The sequence below is a fragment of the Megalobrama amblycephala genome, linkage group LG3 (genome assembly GCF_018812025.1).
Source record: "Megalobrama amblycephala isolate DHTTF-2021 linkage group LG3, ASM1881202v1, whole genome shotgun sequence".
NCBI lineage: Eukaryota > Metazoa > Chordata > Actinopteri > Cypriniformes > Xenocyprididae > Megalobrama > Megalobrama amblycephala.
Genome location: NC_063046.1, coordinates 21,749,568 through 21,773,468, shown reverse-complemented (window position 1 = coordinate 21,773,468; position 23,901 = coordinate 21,749,568). Strand labels below are relative to the sequence as shown.

The 23,901-nt window shown below is 37.0% G+C and overlaps 1 protein-coding gene across 6 annotated transcripts in view; it reads right to left on the bottom strand.

Moving 5' to 3' along the window:
* Nucleotides 1-23,901, bottom strand: part of chd9 (chromodomain helicase DNA binding protein 9) — an 80,479-nt gene that overhangs the window by 50,669 nt on the left and 5,909 nt on the right. For 5 of the 6 annotated variants that reach the window (XM_048184630.1, XM_048184634.1, XM_048184632.1 and 2 more), the window contains exon 2: nt 15,903-17,592. In XM_048184630.1, the coding sequence (XP_048040587.1) occupies nt 15,903-17,459 (1,557 nt within the window). In that variant the 5' untranslated portion in view covers nt 17,460-17,592. Of the gene's footprint in view, nt 1-9,398; nt 9,509-15,902; nt 17,593-23,901 lie in introns of those variants that run through there. The other variant, XM_048184636.1, reaches the window with a different exon arrangement.

Sequence of the window (23,901 nt, the reverse complement as noted above, 5' to 3'; positions counted from 1 at the left end):
TAAAATAAAATTTATTTCTGTGATGCAAAGCTGTATTTTCAGCATAATTTCTCCAGTCTTCAGTGTCACATGATCCTTCAGAAGTCATTCTAATATGCTAATTTGATACTCAATTATCAACGTTGGAAACAGTTGTGCTGCTTAATATTTTTATAACCTGTGATACTTTTTTTTCAGGATTCTTTGATTGATTCTTTGATTGATTCTTTGATTTTACAGGTTCCAAAAAAATATTAAGCAGCACAACTGTTTCCAACATTGATAATAACTGAGTATCAAATCAGCATATTAGAATGATTTCTAAAGGATCTTGTGACACTGAAATAAATAACACATAACAATTGCTGCAATAAAAATATATTTGACATATTTACTAAATTAAAATTAATTGAATGCGAAAAATAAATAACTGTTATTTAATGTTATGACCAAACAAAATGTTTATACTTGTTTGTATATGATACAATTTATATAAATATTATACATTTATATAAATGTCCCAAAATATCCAATTAATTCCCATAAAATCTCATAAATTCCCGTAAATTCCTGTTAAGTTTCCAAATTGAAATATATTTCCAAAATTCCCCAGGTTAAGTTCCCGTGGAAAGTTTCCGGAAAGTTTCCGCCTCTTTGCAACCCTTGGTACAATACAATGTTCTGTAACAGACTTTGTGTGACAGACAGCAATAACAAAACTGAGAAAGAGAGAGAGATAACAAGGCCTTGAAGTTTGGACTTGTGGAAACAATTCAAACGAAAACTTCAATAAACACTTCATGAGATCACCTACTTACATGCAAAAAATTAAATTAAATTAATAGAAATAATAAATAAATAAATAAATAAATAATATAAAAATGAATATAAATAACTTCACATTTAAACTAGTGACATTTTTGGAATGATTCAGCCTACCGCAGCAGACCTGTCACACAAACACATGTCTGGTTCACTATGCTTGTAGGGACTCTCCATAGATGTAATGTTTTTTATACTGTACAAACTGTACAATCTATCCCCCTACACTAACCCTAAACCTACCCAACACACAAAACTTTCTGCATTTTTACATTTTCAAAAAATTATTAATCCATTTCCTCCATGGGGACTGCTGGCTGGTCCCCACAATGTACAGTAGGTGACCTCAGGTTTTACTATCATTTTGGGGTCCATACACACACACGCACACACACAACTAAATATGCTTGCAAGTTGTGAAGAGGATGTGGTTATGTGAAAATGTTATTTCTACATTCCTAAAAGATGTACAGGTTTATATGAAGAATGTTTTTGGTACTTAAAGGTGCTAAAGAGGATGTTTTGTTTTATACATTTTTGCAATAGTACTTGAAACTGTCTTTACTAACTGATAAAAGACTATTTATTAGGTGCACTGAAAGGAATAATATTAATATACATCATCTGTGCACGAGGTAGGGGCTTAAAAACATCAGCCAATCGTTTACGTGATCATCGTGTAAACGATTGGCCCTCTGGCTTGTCAATCACTGCCATGACGTTCCTTGTGAGAGACGTGTGCGGCTGCGCGCTCCAGTAACTTTACACACTCCACAGGCGCCGCATGCAATGTTTCTGTCAGGAGACAGGAGTAACAACTGCAGATTATGAGTTACCTGCGGTGAGTCCGACATAATGAATCCACTAACACGACACAGCGAATGCCGGTGGTAAACACTCGTGTTCCAATACTTGTGCACGAGTTTTGGGAGGCGTTCCCTCGAAATGAGCTGTGAAGGAGGGGGGTTGTTCTTACGCATGCGCTCATTTCAAAAACTCACTAACAGTCTTTGGTTTCTCAGTTGACGAAAAGATCCTCTTTAGCACCTTTAATTTTTATGTGCAACCTGTATTTGTATATGTACAGGCAGCCAAGAAATAATCACTTAGAAGATAAAGAAAGCAAAGAAAAGAGTGTGCTTGTGTGTATACTGTAGGGAGGAAAAAGAAATATACACATGCTCTGAAGGTCACATGGCACAAATCACCTCTACACCATTGCAACCAAATGGTTAATATGTAAACAAGATGAAATAGTAGCACCAAGATATTGGGAGGAGTTCAGCTCCGCAGAGAAAGAAAGAGAGGGAAAGAGAAAGAGCTCTATTCCTTCAGTTCTCCATCTACACATTCCAACAAATATATAATGCATTGGGAGTTATAAGATATCGGAGTTGATAAAAAGATACAAGCTTGATAGTCAAGGTATTCTTTTTGTAACTGACCTAGTTTAAAAAAAAAAAAAAAGTAATAACTTCTCCAACTCTAAAAATCAATGCTCTAATTGCACTAACGAAAGTAATAATGACATTGTTGAGCAACTGGAAAAATGCAGCAGTGCACCAGTGATGACTTGGGCCATCAGCCCACAGTAAGCAGGGTCTTAAATAGCACCATTGTGGCACTAACCACACTAAACATACAGTAGTGGCCAAAAGGTGATGTCCGGAGGGGATATTTGTTTTTTATGACCCTACAACTTCGATTAAAGCATCCAAATATAAGGAAAATATTTTATATTTTTTAATTTGTTAGATATGAGAGAAGAACAAAACACTAAACTTAGTTAAAAGTATTTATCTGACAAAATTATTTGGCAAAAGGGGCAAATGCTATGCAAAAAAAAAAAAAAAAGGCATAAAAAATTAAAAAGCATACACTGACTACAGCATAATCATCAGTTATTAATATTTCGCTGGTTCTCTCGTTTCTTTCTTTGTATGACAGCCAAACATTATGTCCACACAATATCACAAATAAAACAATTAACTCCAAGCACAACTATGTAATATGCTTACAAAATCTTAATTTTTTTTATTAATATATGAAGATGTCAGTTTACCTAGGCCAAACATCACTGTTGGCCACTACTGTATGGCAGTTCATCAACTTCCCAAATGATTTTCAAACCATGCCGCAAAAGCAAGCCACTTTTATGAGGATTGCAAGCTTCCCTGGATTTGCTGGAGCTATTGATGGAACTCATGTTCGCATCATTGCTCCAACTGTAAATGGGGAGACATATATCAGTAGAAAAGGATTCCACAGCATCAATCCTTGATGATTTTTTTTTGTGTGTGTGTGTGTGTGTGTGTGTGTGTGTGTGTGTGTGTGTGTGTGTGTGTGTGTGTGTGTGTGTGTGTGTGTGTGTGTGTGTGTGTGTGTGTGTGTTTCACACAATGCAAAGAATTAATTGTTTTGTACAACGCAAAGCATTTTTTAAAAATAAATTTAAATATTAAAATAAATGTTACATTGTCTTAATTAAATGCTATTATAATTCCATTAAATCATTAAATGTCATGCTGCCATGACTACCCTTACAGGCTCAATACTGGCTGATTCAGAGGTTGGCAGCCATTTTTGGGTTGACATCATTGTAGTCCTTAGTTCAAAACACTTTAAGTGCCACCTCAGTTAGCACCTAAGAGTCTTAGACTTTACTGAAAGTTGATTTTAGCTTCTAACAAGTCCTACTTTTTACTAAGAATTTTTTGAAGCTTAAGCCTATTCATAGGAGCATTTTTGAGAAGTTTTAAACATACAGCATATGGGTCATTGACATGATGCCTAAATTTTCTGTCCAATAGCATTTTTCTGTCAAACTGCATCATGTGATGTGACCGTCCGGCCATAACTTCTGTTTTGGGAATGTCTTTGAAATTGCTATAAATTTATTAAAAATTCATTTTCTGCACTAATTGGCATGATTTCCAACATGTTTTGTAATCTTGTACAAATTGCAAAGCATTTGTATATATATTTCCATCATAATATACAAACAATGATGTCCATTTCAAGAAATATCATGTGGTGCGACCATCAAAAAACTACCACTTTGAGACTTTCATGTTGAAATCCATTCAAAGAAAAGAAGTTGCATCATATACCAATTTGCGAAGGACCCATGGAAGCAGCAAGCAGGTTTGTAACTCTGTCTTAAATTTAGAAAAAAAAAAAAAAAAAAACATTTTAACGGCTGGTATGTAGTTACCACATTTGGATATCATGTAGTATGACCTCGAAAAAACAATGAATATTAAGTTATTTCTGCAAATATATACTTTTATTACAAATTTCATAGTGACCTTTTGTGGGAAGCTAGCTTGTTTTGTTTAGGTGGCCAATTCTTTGCCTGTAAATTCGAAAATATCATATGGTGCAACCTAATATCATGTGGTGCGACCACTGCAGAGTGTTTTCCATGATAGATAGATGTCCTAGATTGGCAGTTTTTGTGCTTTTATATTCAATTGATGGTTTATATACATAAAGTACTTTATTTTAGTATCATTTGGAATATATTTTTATGCAATTTGGGTATTTTTTTTTTAAATATTTCCAACAGTTTATGTTTGTATGTACAATATGAGAAAAATGCAAAAAAAAAAAAAAAACAAGTTATAAGTTTAAGCTTAATTTAATTTCAGTTTGGTAATTCTATGTGAATGTATAGTAAACTGAAATTTATTCCTGTGATCAAAGCTGATATGCTGCTCAAGAAACATTATATACTTTTTATTTGTCAGGATTCTTTGATGAATAGAAAGTTTAAAAGAACAGCGTTTATTTGAAATAGAATCTTTTGTAAAATTATAAATGTCTTTACTGTCACTTTTGATCAATTTAGGCCTAATGTGTCCTTGTTGAATTAAAGTATTAATAAAAAAATAAAAATAAAAAAAAAAACACTGAACCCAAATTTTACTTGTATCCAATATCCAATATTTACCTACCTGTATCTACATTATTATTTGTTAGAAAAAAAATTCTAAGTCAACTTAAACGAAATGGTGGGCTTATATTTGCAGTGTGATTTTTTTTTATATATATATAAAAAATGTTTATAAAATGTTTGTGTTCATGAAAAATCTGTGAAATTTTAATAAAATCTGGTTTAAATCTAATTTTTTTGTATAAAATGTATTGTTTATTGATCTCTTTAAATATATTTTTTATTATATTTAAGGTCTTCTTGTCATTTGGAGCGACCACACTATGTGGTGTGACCAATAATAGCAATAACTGTATTAAATTAAAATAAAATATCTAATTTGCCATAAGTGTGTGAAATGTGATATTTAAGTAAAGTTTTTTTTTTTTTTTTAATAAAAGTGCTTTTGTTGAGGAACTATTAAACATAAGAGGGAGTTCATTAACAGCAGGAAATAGAAATGACTTAAGTAGATTTTTACATTTTTCTTGACTGCAAAAATTACCTCCGTGATGCTTGGGTTTTGTGGGCGATTGTCAGGGTGTTGCTATGTAGATGCCAATGTGTTCTGAGTATTTGCAGGATGTTGCCATCGTGGTTTGAATGTGTTCTGGGTCGTTACTTATTGGCCTAAATTTAAAAAGACTGACTCCACTCAAGTCTATTATTCTGATGGTTAGATATTACTTTGGAGCTTTGAAGGTCCATTCAGTGTACAATCTACTGAAAGTTTGGGGTCAGTAAGACCCCAGAACACATTCAAACCACGATGGCAACATCCTACAAATACAAACACCTTGTCATCTACATAGCAACACCCTGACAATCACCCACAAAACCCAAGCATAACGGAGGTAATTTTTGCAGTCAAGAAAAATGTAAAAATCTACTTAACAGTCATTTCTATTTCCTGCTGTTAATGAACTCCCTCTTATGTTTAATAGTTCCTCAACAAAAGAACTTTAAAAAAAAAAAAAAAAAAAAAAAAAAAAAAACTTTACTTAAATATCACATTTTCACACACTTATGCCATATTAAAGTTCTCTCACTTTCATCTGGAGCTTTTATAACATTCTAACACTGTAATGATATCCCTGCCCACAACCTAAAATCCGTGTCCTGCTTAGGTGAAAATGAATTACACTGTCAGGACCACAGAGAGAGTTTAGAGTCCATAATTAGGACTAGACCTGCAGACTAATGTGGAGTACAGCGGATAGAGCTGAAGGGAAAGAGAGGATTAATGAGGGAAGGCCTGATGTGTAGCATTGGTTTCCTGAACCCATTAAACACGACAGCTATTAATGACACATACAGACCACAAACCTCCTCCCAAAAAAAAAAAAAAAAAAAAAACACACCACAGAGGACAATGCACATACACTCACAACTCAGCAGATACATTCAGTATTGCTACACTGATCCAGGTATACACACACACACACACACACACACACACACGCATAAACACTTCATACACATATCTGCATTCACACATTCTTGCATAAACAGACTCAAAGACATAATAACTGCATGCAAACACAACTAACAATCCTTTACCCATGTAAAGCAGGTCAAGCACCTATAGAAATGTAACTACCGCTTGCTGCAAATTTGATCCAGTTTTTTTTTTTTTTTTTAAAGAAGTAAAATCTATGATACCAAAACAAAACAACAACTGAGTACAAAGCACTTTGGCCAATACAACAGCACTGATCATTGTAGCCAATCACAGACATGTTTGTCGAGTGTGTGAACGCAATCAGCAGTTTAAGTTATACAGAATACGCTCAGTACGCCAAAGTTTGTTCTGCATGAGGTCTGCACGCTTGAGAATTTTGTTATAGTGAACAAATTAGAATCACAATGCAAATAAGAGATTCATTGTGCAATATAGAGAGATTTCATAATAAAGGGAGTTTTCACTCAGTCATACAGCGTGAATGAAGTGATAGCAGCTTCATTGATACAAAGGGAGCGTTCATTCTGTATATAACTTTGCTCAATTACTGTATATAACTATTTGTAATTTGAATAGGCCTTTGTTTTATTGTTCATGCTGCTAAGTAAACACTGAAAAATTTCAATAGTGACAACTGTATTAAAATTTGGGACTGAATCGGAAATTGCAGAGTTTGTCATTGTGATAACCATATATGGAAAAAAGATATGGAAAAAAAAAAATGGATCCTTGCAATAAGTCTTAAAGTGCAATAGGCCTGCCACTTCTGTTACCTGTAATGTTTCTTTGTTTTTCGTTTTATTTCTAACTTTTCATTTGATCTTTTTAATACAATGTTTATTTAATTAAACAATATTTGAAGGCTACATGCTGATGTTTTAATGTTTTCTTTACTTATAATTATTAATAACATTAATAATTGACTAATTTCATTTATTTACTATTTTCATTATCAACTATTTACTATTATTTCATTTTTCAAATGGTTAAATAATAATAAAAATAAAGACTATTAAAATAAAATAGTTACAATACCATGACATTTTACTGTACGACTACTAACATTTTAGTATCATGACAACAATAATTCAGAGTTTGGTTGGGTGACCTAAACTGCCCCAGCTTCAGTCCCTGCTCACTATAGGGTTATACAGAACAAAAAATAAACATAAATAAAAAGAGAGAGAGAGAGAGAGAGAGAGAGAGAGAGAGAGAGAGAGAGAGAGAGAGAGAGAGAGAGAGAGAGAGAGAGAGAGAGAGAGAGAGAGAGAGAGAGAGAGAGAGAGAGAGAGAGAGAGAGAGAGAGAGAGAGAGAGAGAGAGAGAGAGAGAGAAAAAACACACAAATATACATTAGTCAAATAAATTAGGCTGCAGTATAAATGACACATAAATTAGACAGACAGACAGACAGACAGATAGACATAGGTGCATTTGATTATATAGTTTATATGATTTTCATCTGAATATGGAATACATCTTAAGTTATGCAGGCCATGAGGAACCCAGGAAAAGAGATTTATGCCAGGGGGGGGGGAGAGAAAGAGCACACAGCGGGTAGCCACCACTAGACCTTTACACTTCTTTCATTATTTAGAGCAAAAGGGAAAGACTGAGAAAACAAAACACACCGTCAGACACACATGCAAACATCACTCAAACACACTGAAGACCATTCACAAAAATGCAAATTCTCAAATCAAAGTATATACACAAAAAAACAGAGGAAGAATAAGAGCAATTTATAATTCATCTTTACCACCAAAAAAAAAAAAATTTACAGTCACTGAAATAGGGCCCTATGAAATCCGTTTTATCTTCCCCAAATTCTGTGTATTGCTATTTAATGATTACATTTTAATAATCAAAAAAAGAAGGTCTATAACAAAAATAAAAATAATAAAAAAAGCAAAGCAAAGAACACTTCCTTTATAATCAATAAAGCTGCACTCTAAAAAGTGGTGGGTTAAAAACAACCCAAGTTGGGTTGAAAATGTACAAACCCAGCGATTGGGTTGTTTTAACCCAGCGGTTGGGTTAAATGTTTGCCCAACCTGCTGGGTAGTTTTATTTAAACCAACTATTGTTTAAAAATTGCTATATGGCTAGCTTAAAATGAACCCAAAATAGTTGGGAAATTAAAAACCAGATGCAATTAGAGGCAACAATAATAGACAAAAGGTGAATGTTTATTAATAAGCTTTAATATTTTATTAATATAAATTTAATAGTTTAATAGTTATTAATATAAATTTATTAATAAGCAATTTAATAAATGTTTATTGTTTAATAATTATTCATTGAACATTAATAAATGTTCATTTCCAGCATACTTTGGGTTAATTTTAATTAAGCAATACAGTAATTTTTAAACAATAGTTGAGTTAAATAAAACTACCCAGCAGGTTGGGCAAACATTTAACCCTACCGCTGGGTTAAAACAACCCAATTGCTGAGTTTGTCCATTTTCAACCCAACTTGGGTTGTTTTTAACCCAGCATTTTTTAGAGTGGTGATATCACTTTAGTGTTGTTATAATCATAAAATCTGTCTATATTGCACAAAGAATCTTTTACATTTTCTGTTTCCTATTTAAAGGTTTAATTAAATTTTAATAATCAGAAAGCATGTCTAAACCAAAAAACGCCCCTGTTCATCTACTGACCAATCAGAAAGCCTTAAATTCCCAGGCAATCAGAAACCCACAAACCAATGGCCATCTCCAGACCAAAAACTAATAAACCAACAGTAACAAAATCAAACTGTAAACACTACAGCTGTAGAAAGCTAAAACAAACATTTTCCAACTCAAAGATGAAGTCCCACACCTCTGTGTGTGTCTGTGTGTGTATGAAGGGTTAAACTGCTCAGGCAGAAGATCAGACAGTGTCATCGCCCTGAACTCCTGACATTCCTCTAACCCCGCCTCACGAGAGCTGAGAAAATGGCCGGCTAGCTCACTGACACACACACACACACACACACACACACACACACACACACACACACACACACACACACACACACACACACACACACACACACACACACACACACACACACACACACACACAGTTACTGATCCCAAAGTCTAAGCATGCTAATTTTCAGTAAATTGAATTGAACTCTGCATACATGCCTCAAACACACACACAATGAGAAAGTAAAGTAAAGTAAAAGAGGGCTTGAGATTGAAACCTACTGTGTAGTTTGGCCTGGCAAACTTCCCACATGCTTTTTTCCCCCTTATGACTCGACTAACCCCTCCCTCTTCTCAACGTCCTTCCTTGCCTGTCCTCCCTCCCCTTCCGCTGTGCAGCAAAGACCGCCTATCTATAGAAATTCTATCATAAACCCTTCCTGTTTTCCTTTAACCCCTCATGTCCCTCCCCTAGATCTGTGAACCTCACGGCTTTTCTCCTGACGTCATCCGTCATTTGATTCTGACCCTAGATCAGTGCTCGAGGAAGAAACCGAGCTGTCAGACTGGTTGAATGAGCAACTGCCTGTCTGTCCAAGTCGGCTGGTGGCAGACTTACAAAACGAATGCACATGCATGCTGAGCTGAATTAGGTGAAGGAAAAAGGGGATGAGCCACAGACACACACAGATGGGGAGCACAAACACACAGACATACAGTGGGAGGTAATCAGATATCAGGTTACAATGCTGGTTGGACTCTGCCTGACAGACCGGCCCAGTTATATAAACCTCACAGACGCAGGGTCAGGAAGCAACAAAGCAAGCTGGCCACACACAGGCATGCACTCACACAAAGAGGCGGATGTGCGCACACACAGAGACCGGTTTTACTCACACAGCGCATTCATGCGGCACATGGTAGAAAGCCTACAAGCAAGCAAACATGCACATACACACCTTACATCATGCCACATCAGTTATTGGGCAGGGGGTAAATTTTTCAATTTTCATTCCGGCATTAAAGGGATAGTTCACCCAAAAATGAAAATTTGATGGTTATCTGCTTACCCCCAGCGCATCCAAGATGTAGGTGACTTTGTTTCTTCAGTAGAACACAAATGATGATTTTTAACTCCAACCGCGAGAGTAAATAAAACTTGCATAAACAAGTCCAAATTAAACCCTGCGGATCGTGACGACACATTGATGTCCTAAGACACGAAACGATCGGCTTGTGCGATAAACCGAACAGTATTTATATCATTTTTTACCTCTAATACACCACTATGTCCAACTGCATTCATCACTCGATTCGTTTGGTCTGATCGCGCTCTGACAGCAGCAGTGATGTCTCGCGCATATACTTCAATGCGAGCGAGACATCACTGCCGCTGTCAGAGCACGATCAGACCTCACTAACGAGTGCTGCACGCGGTTGGACATAGTGGTGTATTAGAGTTAAAAAAATTATATAAATACGGTTCGGTTTATCGCACAAACCGATCGTTTCGTGTCTTAGGACATCAGTGTGTCGTCACGATCCGCAAGGTTTAATTTGGACTTGTCTATGCAAGTTTTATTTACTCTTATAGTAGAAGTTCCCATCCACTAGCATTATTTGACTGACAGACGGCAGCGTTTGGAGTTAAAAATCATCATTTGTGTTGCTGATTAAGCGAGGCTGATTAAGCATTTTTTTAACTGATCGGTATTGGCTATAATAAGTCCGATCCTTTATTTTACGTCAGCTGTCATGCAGGTATTGTGCAGTAGGTGAACGTACGCACCTTCAAGTGGGTTTGCCAAACGCCATTAAAATGAAAAGAAGCACACTTTTGTAACTAATCACTCACTTTTTAGCTTCTGTCAGACTATCTGAGATGTCATTGGAGAGAAAGATAACCTAAATAAACAGACAAATATTTCTGCCATCAGTGGAGAAAGATCCTCTAATGTAGCCAGACTGTGTAGTTACAGCATCTACCAGCAGGGGCTAATTGGGCTATGTTAACCTGACTAAACTTGATTGAACACAACAACAAACCCACAAGTCAAGTTACGAGTTAATACTCATTTCAAATGCGAAAAAGGCATTTCGATATAACCAACATAAAAGTACAGTGAACTAAATTCAAGTGGAACACAGATAAAAAAAACAAAAAAAACATATGACCTCTTTAAAAAGCAGATCCATCATTTGGATCCCATCCAGACAGTACCGTAGGGTGTTTGTGTGTGCAAGTGAGTGATGTGGATTGGTATTTGCATCTATGTTGCTGAATGTTCATTCTGGACAAAGCAGTAGCACAAAGGGGCTCTGTTCATGCCGTCAGCCGGTCTCGCTCGCTCTCTCGGGCCCTCACACTATCACACCACCCTGTAACACTGTGACCGCCACTGATCTACCCTGTCACTCATTCCAAACCATTTTTCACATTTTAACTTGGTCGATTCCTAAACTGTCAGATCAAATGACAGTTTATTTATTTAATTATTTCAAACATTTTCAATTCCTGATCAACACAGCTGCTATGTAAAAAATGTATCATACATTTCACAAGAGGGGTTAATCAGAATGGGAATTTTCCATAGACTAGTGTGAAAAATCCCCCTTTTTTAAAGTTACAGATCTAACCAAACTTGAGGAAAACACCTGTGTAAAAGTATAGACAGTTTTTGTTGTAATGTATTAGTCTAATGAGAGTTTTATTCTGTATTTGGGGGCTCCACCCACCTCATAAACCCTCACTGATTCGGCCATTAAATGCACTGAAGTAGGGTTATCTTTGCAGTAGCGTGAATAAATCAAGTTACATACTAGTGAAATTTCTGTCTGAACATGTTCAACCATGATCTTGTATTTTCTACAAACATTTAACCCAAGTAAAGCACACACACACACACACAGAGAAAGAGAGAGCCATTCCCTTCTACTGCAACTAAACTGACGTCCTAGGTGAGTCAAGTTTCAATACTGAAACACCAACCCCTCGTGGTCCAGAGGCTTAAAAACTCAGAACATTAAAGCACAAACTCGCCCCCGAGACCCTCAGGGAGAGAGAAGGTTGAGTGCATCTCTCTCTTTTACCCTGGGACTGCCTCACATTATACATCTGTTGGCTTTCCACAGCCCAGTGCACATGAATGGCTCGTCTCTCTCTCCCTCTCGCTCAGACACACACACAAATGCAGACAGACACAGCAACACAAACACACTCACTACAGGAAGTCACACGATATGAACTCTGATCCACATCCTGCCTCTGCTTTAATTAAGGATCTGCGAGGACAGACAGATTGACTAAAGGAGAACATAACAATCCATCTTGACTGACTTGGCTTTCAGTACCTTTACAAAGTCTAGTTAAATTGTAACATATTCTACAATTCTGACGATTACATTATGTTAGCTATGGCCGATAACCAATAAATGGCCAATATTAAAATGTAATAATATTTTGTCTAAATAAATAAAAATGAAAACAATATAAACAATATGAAGATCACATTTCAGCAGCGTTTTTAAAAATCAACTTTAAGTGAGTGACAGCAAAGGTAATCTAACTGTAAAAATGGTAAATAAGCATACACAATTAGATATATAATATCAGTCTGCATATATCCAACTAGGGCTGGGCGATAAAACGATTACAACAATTATCACAATGTAATTTTCCTTGATAAAATTATAAAAGAAGTTCAATAATTGTTTGAAATATGCAAATAATGCTGCGCACGAGTGTTGCAGACCATCGCGCTGATAAGTGCTGCTATTTCTGTAGAGTACGAGAAATGGCAAACGCACCAAAAGCAGAACTAAACAGAGCTGCTCGTTTGAACCACGTACTTTACAGAACATTTATCAGCTTGGCTCAAAAGACACCGCAGCGTGAACTTAGGACGAATGCATTTACTCGCTGACCATCTCAATCAGGCAAATACTAAACAGCACCGTAAGATCCAGTGAGAAGTGCTTGAGTTCGGTGCAGAGTTCTCCCATACAAACCACAAATCAAATGCCTCGTGATTTCAACTAGTTCAAAGTCAGATGAAACAGCGATGACATTATCAACAACACTGATGTGGAAAACAGAAGAAATATTGAGCCACAATACAGTTAGAAGGCTTTTCAATCCACAAGTTGCCAACATTTACCATGATTTACTGTAGTAACACTAAACTGAAACCATGGGATTGTGGCAGAAATGTGGGATATTCATATAGAATTTTATTATATTATTACACATTAAATGTATTAAAAGAGTAATGGAAAATAATTGCAGTTTTTATTTTGTTATTAAGCTATAGCGTTTCTTAATGTGTATTATACTAAATGTCTTTAGGCTACCGTTTTTCATAACAAATACATTATCAACAATAAGTTACTATTTTACCATGATTGGTAAATACTATGGAAGACCAAATTTTACACTATAAACTTTTACCGTTTAAAAATGAGGTTGTTACCATTTTTACAGATGCTACTGTTTTGTTAATGAACAAATATACATCGGTCACTCCACTCAAGCTACTGCTACAGTAAATGTGCATTTCTAAAAGACAAAACGTGATATTTTTGTGAAATGTTCACCTGTTTGGCAAGCGTTCGTAATGTTCTGATGATAAAACCACAATTAGCTGTCTGGTTTCTACAACTTTTGACATTTATCATGATAATTATCGAATTATCGATCGACTGATATGAAAAAAAAAAAAAATAATCATGACTTTTTTTGGCCTTATCGCCCAGCCCTATATGCAACATTGACAATACTAGTGTTGTCAAAAATATAGATATTTCGATATGTATTGAATACTGAAATATCTGAAACGGTTCCATTATTTCTTTACCAGATACCCCGATACCAGCGGCGTATTTTCACTCTCTTATCTCACATAATTTTACCAATTCCTGCAGGTTTCGCACCCACACCAAAAGCGCGTGCACCACTGATCTATATAAGTTGCACTCTCATAAAAATGAATCCTGTGTAACAGTATATTGGATCCGTGCATAAGCTCTTATAGTGACAGCAGCCTAATAAACCTGCTGCTGTCTGTTACGTTAATCAATAAACAAAAGACAAAGAAAATCACTTGCTGCTCTTGACTGAATAACTTTTGTAACTTTAATTGTAAGCATTAGTCTGTATTAAATTTTTACAATGAAATCTATCCAGTTATTTTACATTTGCTTACTCTAATTTCTGCATTATTTCTTACCTGAATATACTATTAGACCCACCCATGTTTATTTCATTTGTCTCTTTATTCTGTTTATTTGTGCTATCGTTTGCAATTTGTTTATTTGTTCTTATTTCATTACTGACTGTTTACTTGTCTTTTTTTGTAAATGTAGTTCAAAGATTCCCATAAAGCCTCTCCTATGCCATGTGTAAGCTATTACAATGGAATTACCCAAATTATCAAAAAATTCTATGGAAAAAAATTATCTGTATGGCATTTTTTTCTGTGATATTGAAAATGGTAGAATATCAACATTTTTCAAGGTATCATATCGAAGTTGGAAATTCCAGTATGGTGACAACAGTAGACAATACCGAGAAAAAAAAAAAAAAAAAAAAAAAAAAAAAAAAACTTGCATATCGGCTGATTATCAAAATGGTACAATGAACTACAATCCACCTCTGTATTGACAAACAAAGAGGAGACTCCTGTTTGCATTTCTTCTCATGGAGAAAAAAAAAATAAATCACTGGCGAATAATCCGTATTTGGGTAGGTGTATTTGTGAGTGCACGTCTCACTGTGAGAGCACTCCATGTGCCCGGTAGAACTAGTTGAAAGAGTTCACGATGTGTGTGTGTATGTGTGTGCGTGTGTGCGTGTGTGTGTGTGTGTGTGTGTGTGTGTGTGTGTGTGTGTGTGTGTGTGTGTGTGTGCGCGTGAGAGAGAGAGGGAGTGTGGCAGCTGAATCACTGAGCCTCAACTCCCTGTGTCAGCAGCAAAGTGCTGAGGGGAAAGACTGATGCTCATGCATCACAACAGAGAGAGAGACAGAAAGGGAGACAGACAGAAAGAGAAAGAGTTGACACTGCCAGGCAGTATTGCTGAAAGCACTGCCTGCAGCTTGCGATCACAGTCTAGACAGCACTCCTGCTCTTTTCTCCCTCTCTCATTCTCCATTTCCCTCAGGAAACCTCATTATCAACATCTCCCTTCTGCCTGCACTCACACACAAACACTAATCTCACATCAACACACACAGACAGAAAAACCACAAGCCAGACCCACTCTAGTCAGTAGGAGTGCACCTCCCACTATCCTATGGTTGGCCTGACCCACATCTTGTTATAGCCTTAAGTACGCTTAGCCCCAGTAAGTCCTAAACACCACTGCAACTCTTAATCGGCTGCTACAGTACCTGTCTACAGGCCCTTAACAGGAGGAGTGGTGAATTATTATTTAATGGAGCCCGTCTGTCTTGACCTTTCTCTTCCAGTACAGTTAATCACTACAGTGTAGCCTGTTGTCAAAGTAGTCCATTGTCTACTTGGCAACATTCCAGCAATCATTTAATTTATCTCTCATCCATGTCTTTAACTTGTATATTTCCCAGTGTAGATAAACAGCAACAACAACTACAAAAACCCTGTTGCAAATCATTCACATCCGCTCAAAACAAGCCAAGCAGAGCTGATAACTAAAACTGAGAGCTTATAGCTGTAATATTTGACTCACTCCAACATCCCAGCACTGAACCTTTACAAACATCAAACAAAACAAGATACATTTGGGAAAGATCTGAGAACTGCTTCTCTCACCTGTGCATCATATACCATTGGCACATCCTCCATGCTTTCCTGCTCCTTCACTTCCTCACCTCGGCCATTCCCTAGTCCTACATTTATCCAAGAGTGATTGGAGTTCTCTTCCTGGTCTAGTGCCTCCAGCTGGGGCAACAGCTCATCTCCGATTAGGTCAGGAGCTTCACTCAGGTCGTCAAGTCTTTGATCATGTTGCTCTCCAAGCAAGACCTCCTCCAGAGCCTGAAACCCATTAATGCTGCTTACGCTCTGGTTCGCAACCAAAGGTCCAGGCACATCACATGTCCTTCGCTCTGCCGTAGAGAACGGACGGTCTGAAGAGAATGAGTTCAGACCATCTGAGAACACCTCAGAGGAGTTGAAGGGATTCTGGTCTGATTTGGAGCTACGTAAAGGGCACTGTTGTGCTGGACTGCCCGGTATTCTGACTTGTTGCTGCTGATGTTCCATTCCGGAATTAGACAGGAAAGGACAAACAGTATCCAACAGGTTTGAAGCAGATGGTGAGATAGCCATAGAAGAGGTTGTAATAGATACTGGGGCAGAGGAGTAAGACTGAGTTTCATTTACTACAGGGGGAGCGTAACGAGCAGTGGGATAGGATGAAGCATGGCTAACCGAGTCAGTTGGGAAAGAATGGGTTGCAGGGGAGGGCTGGACAGGGAAGGCCAGGTCATTGTCTTCCAACCTTGGACCTGTAGTAAACCCTTGGACCCCTTGTGCCACCTGAAAGCCACTTTGTTGAGAAGACACAGGCCTCATTGAGGCCTCGAGATACTGTTTGGACTGTGAATGACCACTTGGGCCAACTGTAGGGTGAAAGGGACTACCCTCTACACTGAGCGAGTTATGGTGGTGCTGCTGGGAATGATTTTGGGGGACACTGCCCTCATAATAAAAATTGAGATGTTCCTGATAGGTCTTGCCAATATGGTGCAAGCCCTGATGGGCTATTTGTTGGTGTGGAAGCTGCAACTGGTTTGAGATCGGGTGTTGGTTGAGACTGTGCTGTCTCTGCTGAAGATGCTGATGACTGTACTGCTGATGTTGAGCCTGATGCTGCTGAAACTGTTGTTGCTGTTGAAAGTGTTTATGTTGAAGTTGTTGATGAAGTTGTTGGTGGTGTTGATGGTGCTGATGGTAGTTATTCCCTTTGTGATCATGGTTTCCCCACATGGGGCTGTTGTGAAGAAACAGTCCATTGGTCTGGGGCACTTGGTTCATAGTATGCCTTTGAAATGGTTGCTGCTGTGACAAAAATGCTCTTCCATCATTGCTACCAACGTCTGGACCAGGAAAGGACTGTTCTATTGAGGTCTGTGCCTTCACAGTGTCAAAATGCCCCACAGGTTGACTGTAGGCTATCCCATGTTGAATGGTAGAAGATCTGGGCCCTGCATCCACCTGAAGATTCTCCAAACTAGGACCCAAGTGAAGTTCATCATCCAAGGACACTGCCCCAGGGGTAAACCCGGGATCATCCTGGACTAGGCTGTCAAGCCCTCCCCCAAATATGTTAGGGTCATCAAAGAAGTCCATGATGGGGTCAGTCATTGTATGAGTTCAGTGCATGAAGTGTCTGCCCCCTCAGCGGCCCCTATGACAGGACTGCTGAATGCAACAGGGAGCTGAAGACCATCAGAGTTTGTTGTACCACTGTGTGTCCATCACCAAGAAAGGCAACTCTCTAGAAAAAAGATAAACAAAATTAGACATAACTTTAGATGTGTCAAACACTTAATATGGGATTCAGAACTATTTCAATAACCTTCTACAAGATCATTCATTGAGCACATTTTAAGAGGTTATGAATCCAAAAACATCGATACTACATAATTTCATAACAGTTCTCTAAGCTTAGCTAATACAAGTCGAACTTGACGTACTGTATTCTGAACGTACTACTTTAGGTATACTGCTTTTAACTTGCAACACAGAGTTCAGTCCCAAACAGGATGGGCACAATTCAGTATGTAATAATTAGTTTCAATTCACAAGTGTAAATTTAAATTGAATTTGCCACACATGTACTGAACTGAAATTCAAAGAAATTCAACAAGCAATGGCATTCTTTAAAAAAAAAAAAAAAAAACAGAAATGTAGCTAGTTATTTGATTTAGCTAGTTCAAATGCGTTTAAATGGAACGCAGTAACTCTAAGACAAGTCAGATTGACATCTCTGACGTCTTTCAGTCAGAAATCAGATTGCTATATGTTTAGGTGAAGTATGCAGAAATAGAATGTCACTGCTAGCATTTGTTTTGGGACGTGTACGTTTATCAACAATATAATGTACTGTGTTGTATACTCTGGAAATGTTTGCTATGCAAGTTTTATCATCATTTATATAAGAATGTTTACTCACTGATCAGTTTTATTTGCTTACAAGTGATGGTTTACTATTAATTATTATTATTATTATTTATTATTAATTATTATTTATTATTTATTATTTATTATATCTCATTGGGTGCCACAACAAATCTTATGACGTAATACACCCACATCTCAGCCAAGTCAGAATTTCCAAGTTTGAACCAAACTACCTAAATGTAATGGAATGCAGCATAAACACAGAAGGAGTAGCACCTCTAGGAGTAGCACTGAGCATGTTATAGCCTACTTTTAATACAAATATTATGTTACATCACTCCATAACAGGATACAGTACTGCATTACTACTCTTCTAACATGCCCTTAAGTTAGACTCTGGCAATAAACTCATCCAGAACACCCTGAGGCCTGAGAGAGGTGAAAGAGGAAGGGATATCTGGGGAACATTTGGCACCATTAGTGGTGCTCAGAAACAGACATTACAGCAAGCACAGCAGCTAAAGAGCTTTCAGCATCAGACAAAAACCAGGTGCTTCACACACCCCTCAGACTTCCCTCAGCAATGGATGAGGGAGAATGAGTGGGAACTGCAAAATTCTTTGTCAAGCCCTGGTCAGGAGAGCAGCAGGAGCTGTGTGGGACATACAGACAGCTCATTCCATTTCATGCACGAATGCACACACACGCAACCGGACAGAGAGGGTGAGAGAGAAACAGGCTGTCCTGACCAACACCGGCTGTGGAGGAGGTCAGTCACGACCTGATGACTCACAACACACACAGATAAACAAAATGGCAGTGCACAGAAACCTAGACACGGGCTAGACCTACAATACTATTCTGTGGTTTCATCCTTTATCCCTCTATACCTTCATTAATTCAACTTCCACTCCAACATAGACTATATTCAGTCTCTAGATAGGGAATCAAAACACTTTAAAATGTCGCTCCACATCTTGACTATGATATATCTTTTGGTTTTGCCATCTGAAATAGACTAACGGCTATTTTGTATTGATTTTCATTTTTAAAAAGAAAGAAAGAAAACACATGGAGGGCCAGTCTTATGGGTGGTAACATTCAAAGAAGAAAAAGCAGCTCAAACATGAGTCTCATATCAACCACAAACTCAGCTCTGTGTTGGATTTCAAATCATAAATGCACCTCCATCTGCAGCTGCGCCTGTCACCAGTGTTCAAAATTACAGGGCACCTCCCATTATCTAGGGCTGGCTTTAGTGAACTGTTTTGCAAGTAGTACACCTGTCTTAAACCAGGAAGCATTTGGGCAGGAACATTGTAATTAAGGCTTACTGTCACGTCAAGTCATCTGGGTCAAATTGATATGATATCATCCTGTGCGATACTGTGCGTACTCATGGTTGTTATTGTTAACAATGTTTAAAACTGCTAAAATGTTTAGATTTGCTGACATTTTCTTTTTTTTTTTTTCTTTTTTTTTTTTTCTTTTATAAAAATTACTGTGTACTGTGTTTTTTCTGGAAGTACTTTTGCTGGTGATGAATTATCCACTCACCTAGTTTATAAAATATATTTTTTTATAGATTGATTATATTTTTTTATTCATTTGTTGTTTTTCTCTATAATAAAGTTGTGTATTTAGTAGATTGTGTTTAACAGATAAAAGATTGATCATCAGTTCCACACACAAAGGTACAGATATTCCTCAATGATCAAGAAAAAAACAGCACTGGTATCTGATTGGTGTCGGCCGATACTCAGAATTTAGAATATCGGAATGAAGAATGGTATCGGGGCAACCCTAACTGCAACATAAATAGGGTAAAGCCCAATATACATTATGTGTGGACAGTCAGTTGACTTGCGCTTAACTTCAAGGTGCAAACAATGAGACTGTGTAAACATGCAGTGAGTGTCAGCTTCAGTTATTATAAAGGGATTTCTAGTATTGCCACATTGCTTGTTATCACAATACCAAAATGACGAGTTTGCTATGATACCCGACTAAAATATCGCAATACCCAAATAGAACTGATACCACAGTCAAAACCTAAAACAAGAAAAGTAACTGAATAATAGATGACAGAACATGCAACTTAAAATTCTTTGTTTTATTCATTAATTTAAACAAGATGCTGAGCCAGCGTTCTGACTTAGAACACGGAAGTGCTGAACGTAAACAGTGTAAGAGAATGACAGGGGAGAGACGAATTTGTGGAATAAAGTAGTTATTTTTGTTTTGTTTTTGCAGACAAAAAGTATTCTCGTCGCTTCATAACATTAAGGTTGAACCACTGTCGTCATGTTGACTATTTTAACGATGTCTTTACTACTTTTCTGCAGAAATGAATTCGGGAATCTGAACTGTCTGCTGCTTCGGATGCACTTCGGGTGCTTCGAGTTGTCAGACAGTGCGAGCACCACTTTGAGCTCTTTTTTGTCACTTATTCCGCTAAAACTGTTTAACACCAAACACATCCCATTTTCTCATTCATGTTTCTTTTTTGCCATGTCAGTAACTTAAGAAGTACTGTGCAGCATGGATATATTTAAATACCAAAAAAAAAAAAAAAAAAAAAAAAAAAAAAGTGTTGTGTGCCACTTACATTCTCTGCAGGCACACAACACTTTTTTTTTTTTTTTGGTATTTAAATATAGTAAATAGTAAATATGACTTTTATTAAAACTATTAAACTCTTAATTCTTAAAGTATCAGTAGTCAAATACAAATTTACTTTCATTAATGGTGGTAATCAAATCGATGTATTAAACTATTTTAGTTAATCTTTTAGAATGTAATCAAAAGATGTAAAAATTCATTTTTTTTTACTGCAAGTTTACTGTTTAAATTAAAATATAGGAAAACTTATGTAATATTCCTTAAAATTAATGTTTGTTTCTTCAAATTAGAAAAAATGTGTTTTAATTAACTGTATTATTATTATTATTATTATTATTAATAATAATAATAATAATATTATTATTATTAATTGAAGAACCGTGATCTGTGCAATAGTATATATATTTGTTATAATTACTTCAAGTTAAACCTAACTTTATTTTGACGAGTTGTCAAAAGTTTGAGTTTCTGTGCGTATGATATGACGATAGTTTAATTAAATGAAATGGTGAAATCCTCATGAAGTGAACTTAGAGCAGCTCTGCATATAAAGTTAATGTTTTCATTGCATCATACAGTGTCACGCAGGCTTTTTGAGCTTTAATGTTCACAGACACTAGTCCATATTGAGATTTGATTCATTGTACTGCCCTAAATTTTTAAATTCTGTGACATTCCACTTTATACAGTAAGTTCCATTTGTGACTGAATTCCATGATGTTAGGGCTCTACAGGGGATCTGCCATGTTAAAGAGAGTTAGTTGTGTGGGCTGTTTATTGTTGTGTTTTAATGTTATAACCATTAGTAGAAGGCTATGCAGTTAAAGGCACAATATGTAAGATTTTTGCAGTAAAACATCCAAAAAAACATCTGGCCAGTGCTATATATTTTGTTCAGTTGAGTACTTACAATATACCAAATGTTTCCAACTATTTGTAAATAGTGAGAAAAATCATGATTTTAACCAAGGACGTGTCCGGGAGTCGCCTGTCAATCTCGTTACTCTCGGAACCTTGGAAACACCAAAGACACTTTAGTTTTGCGTTTGGTTACATTTATAGACAGAAAACGAATTATTGTTATATAGCTCAAAATGTTTAGTCTTATTTTTTAAATCTAGTTCTTGATGCTTTTACCATGCCTCTAACAAAAAAAAAAACACTATTTTGTCAAGTAGCTAATAAAGCATTTTCTCTATACAATGCGTTTTAAAATTAATTGCATGTCATTTATCAACACAAGCCATCCAGAATTTATTAATATGACATTCTAAAATCGATCTAGCTTACTGCAGTGTGCAACAAGTGTCTCAGCAGCCGCCAAGCGAACGCACAGAGTAACGTCATAACATCATTTTCAACACAGTTAAATGTATCTAATGTGATAAACAGCGTTGTGTTACCTCATACGCTTGACTGGAAGAAGTGGAAGCGGCAACTGCGGCATAATAAAAGTTCCCCTACTTGAGCCGTGTGTCGCGCTCGTCTCTCATTAGCAATCACCCCAGCGGCCTCGTTCAGCTCCAACATCATTCGGTCCTGCTCTGCTACATACTACGGTAACGTTAAAGGTGCTCTAAGCGATGTCACGCGTTTTTAGGCCAAAACATTTTTTGTCACATACAGCAAACATCTCCTCACTATCCGCTAGCTGCCTGTCCCCTGAACACACTGTAAAGAAAAGCGGTCTCTGTAGTCGCCACAAGCTCCGAAAACGGCAATAAAAACAAACTGGTGCAGCCTGGACCACGAAACATAATAAACACGCTCCAGCCAATAACCGACAAGAATGATTTTAAATGCACGTTCATGACTGTTTCAGGAAGCACAGAGGGGAAGAGGAGGGTCTAGCTAGCCTCTGTTTTGTTTGACAACACTTCGAACGTCAACAGGAAGTTACTCCACCCAGGATCGCTTAGAGCACCTTTAATTCTCATCCATGAACATGATTTCTGCCCGAGTGACGTCCCACTTCCTTTCCACTGGCTGTGAGGTGAGGACGACATCTCCCATGATTCAATCTCCCATGAACAAGCTACGCCTTTGTTTTGAATAGGCGAACTCTAGCGGCGAAAATCTACATTAGATTTAATAGAGGTCCCCTCTCAATACATACTACATAGCGCTCTTCGTGGCTATTGCATAGATGCAGCAATGGTTTCAAACAGCTATGCACCGAAATGGCGGTATTTGAAAAATACATATCATATGCGAAATTGAAACCGGTATGAACTGATATAGTGCCCAGGCCAGCACTAAAAGAAATTAATACTGAAGACTGGAGTAATGGCTGCTGAAAATTCAGCTTTGCAATCACAGGAATAAATTACATTTTAAAATATATTAAAATAGAAAAGATACTTTAAATTGTAATGATATTTCACATAATGATATAATGTATAACATAGCAAATTGTTAAGGAACAGCCAGTGTAGATTATTGCATATTGCACTGAATATTGCATGCAGTGCCATACAGAGTTATTTTTATATAAATTATATCTATTGAGATTATTATTTGTGACTTTTTTTAATAAGCTATTCATGCACTACTGCAGTAGCAAAAGCTTACTGGTGGTACTTATGAAACATTGTGGCACAGACACAACCGACCCAAACAGATTATTGTACAACACTCACTGCCAACCTTCCAAGCCCAGACAGCTTACCAGTTTTCATTAGCCTCTTTGGCTGTGAGGATGATTTATATCAACTGGCTTCCTAGGTTAAGCATCAGGCCAGAATTTCTTGTGAGAAGGAAGGCCAGAAGTGTCTTCCAAAAACTGCATCAGTCCACAGCTGAAAGACATGCTGATAAGAGCCCTGCCGTCTCAGGCCATTAGCCGTGCACTATCTGTACAAGCAAAAACACGTGCAACTTCCTACTACTGAAAAACACTGCGACCCCCTCCCCCAGCACACACTTTTCAAAGATTAGATCTTACACAAGTCTCTTTCATGGAGTAACCTACAATGTTCCATTCAATTTACATTTCTGCAATATGCCTAAAAGCCCAGCTTCATGAAAAAGTCACTAACATGAGTCAATGTGTTTAACAAAT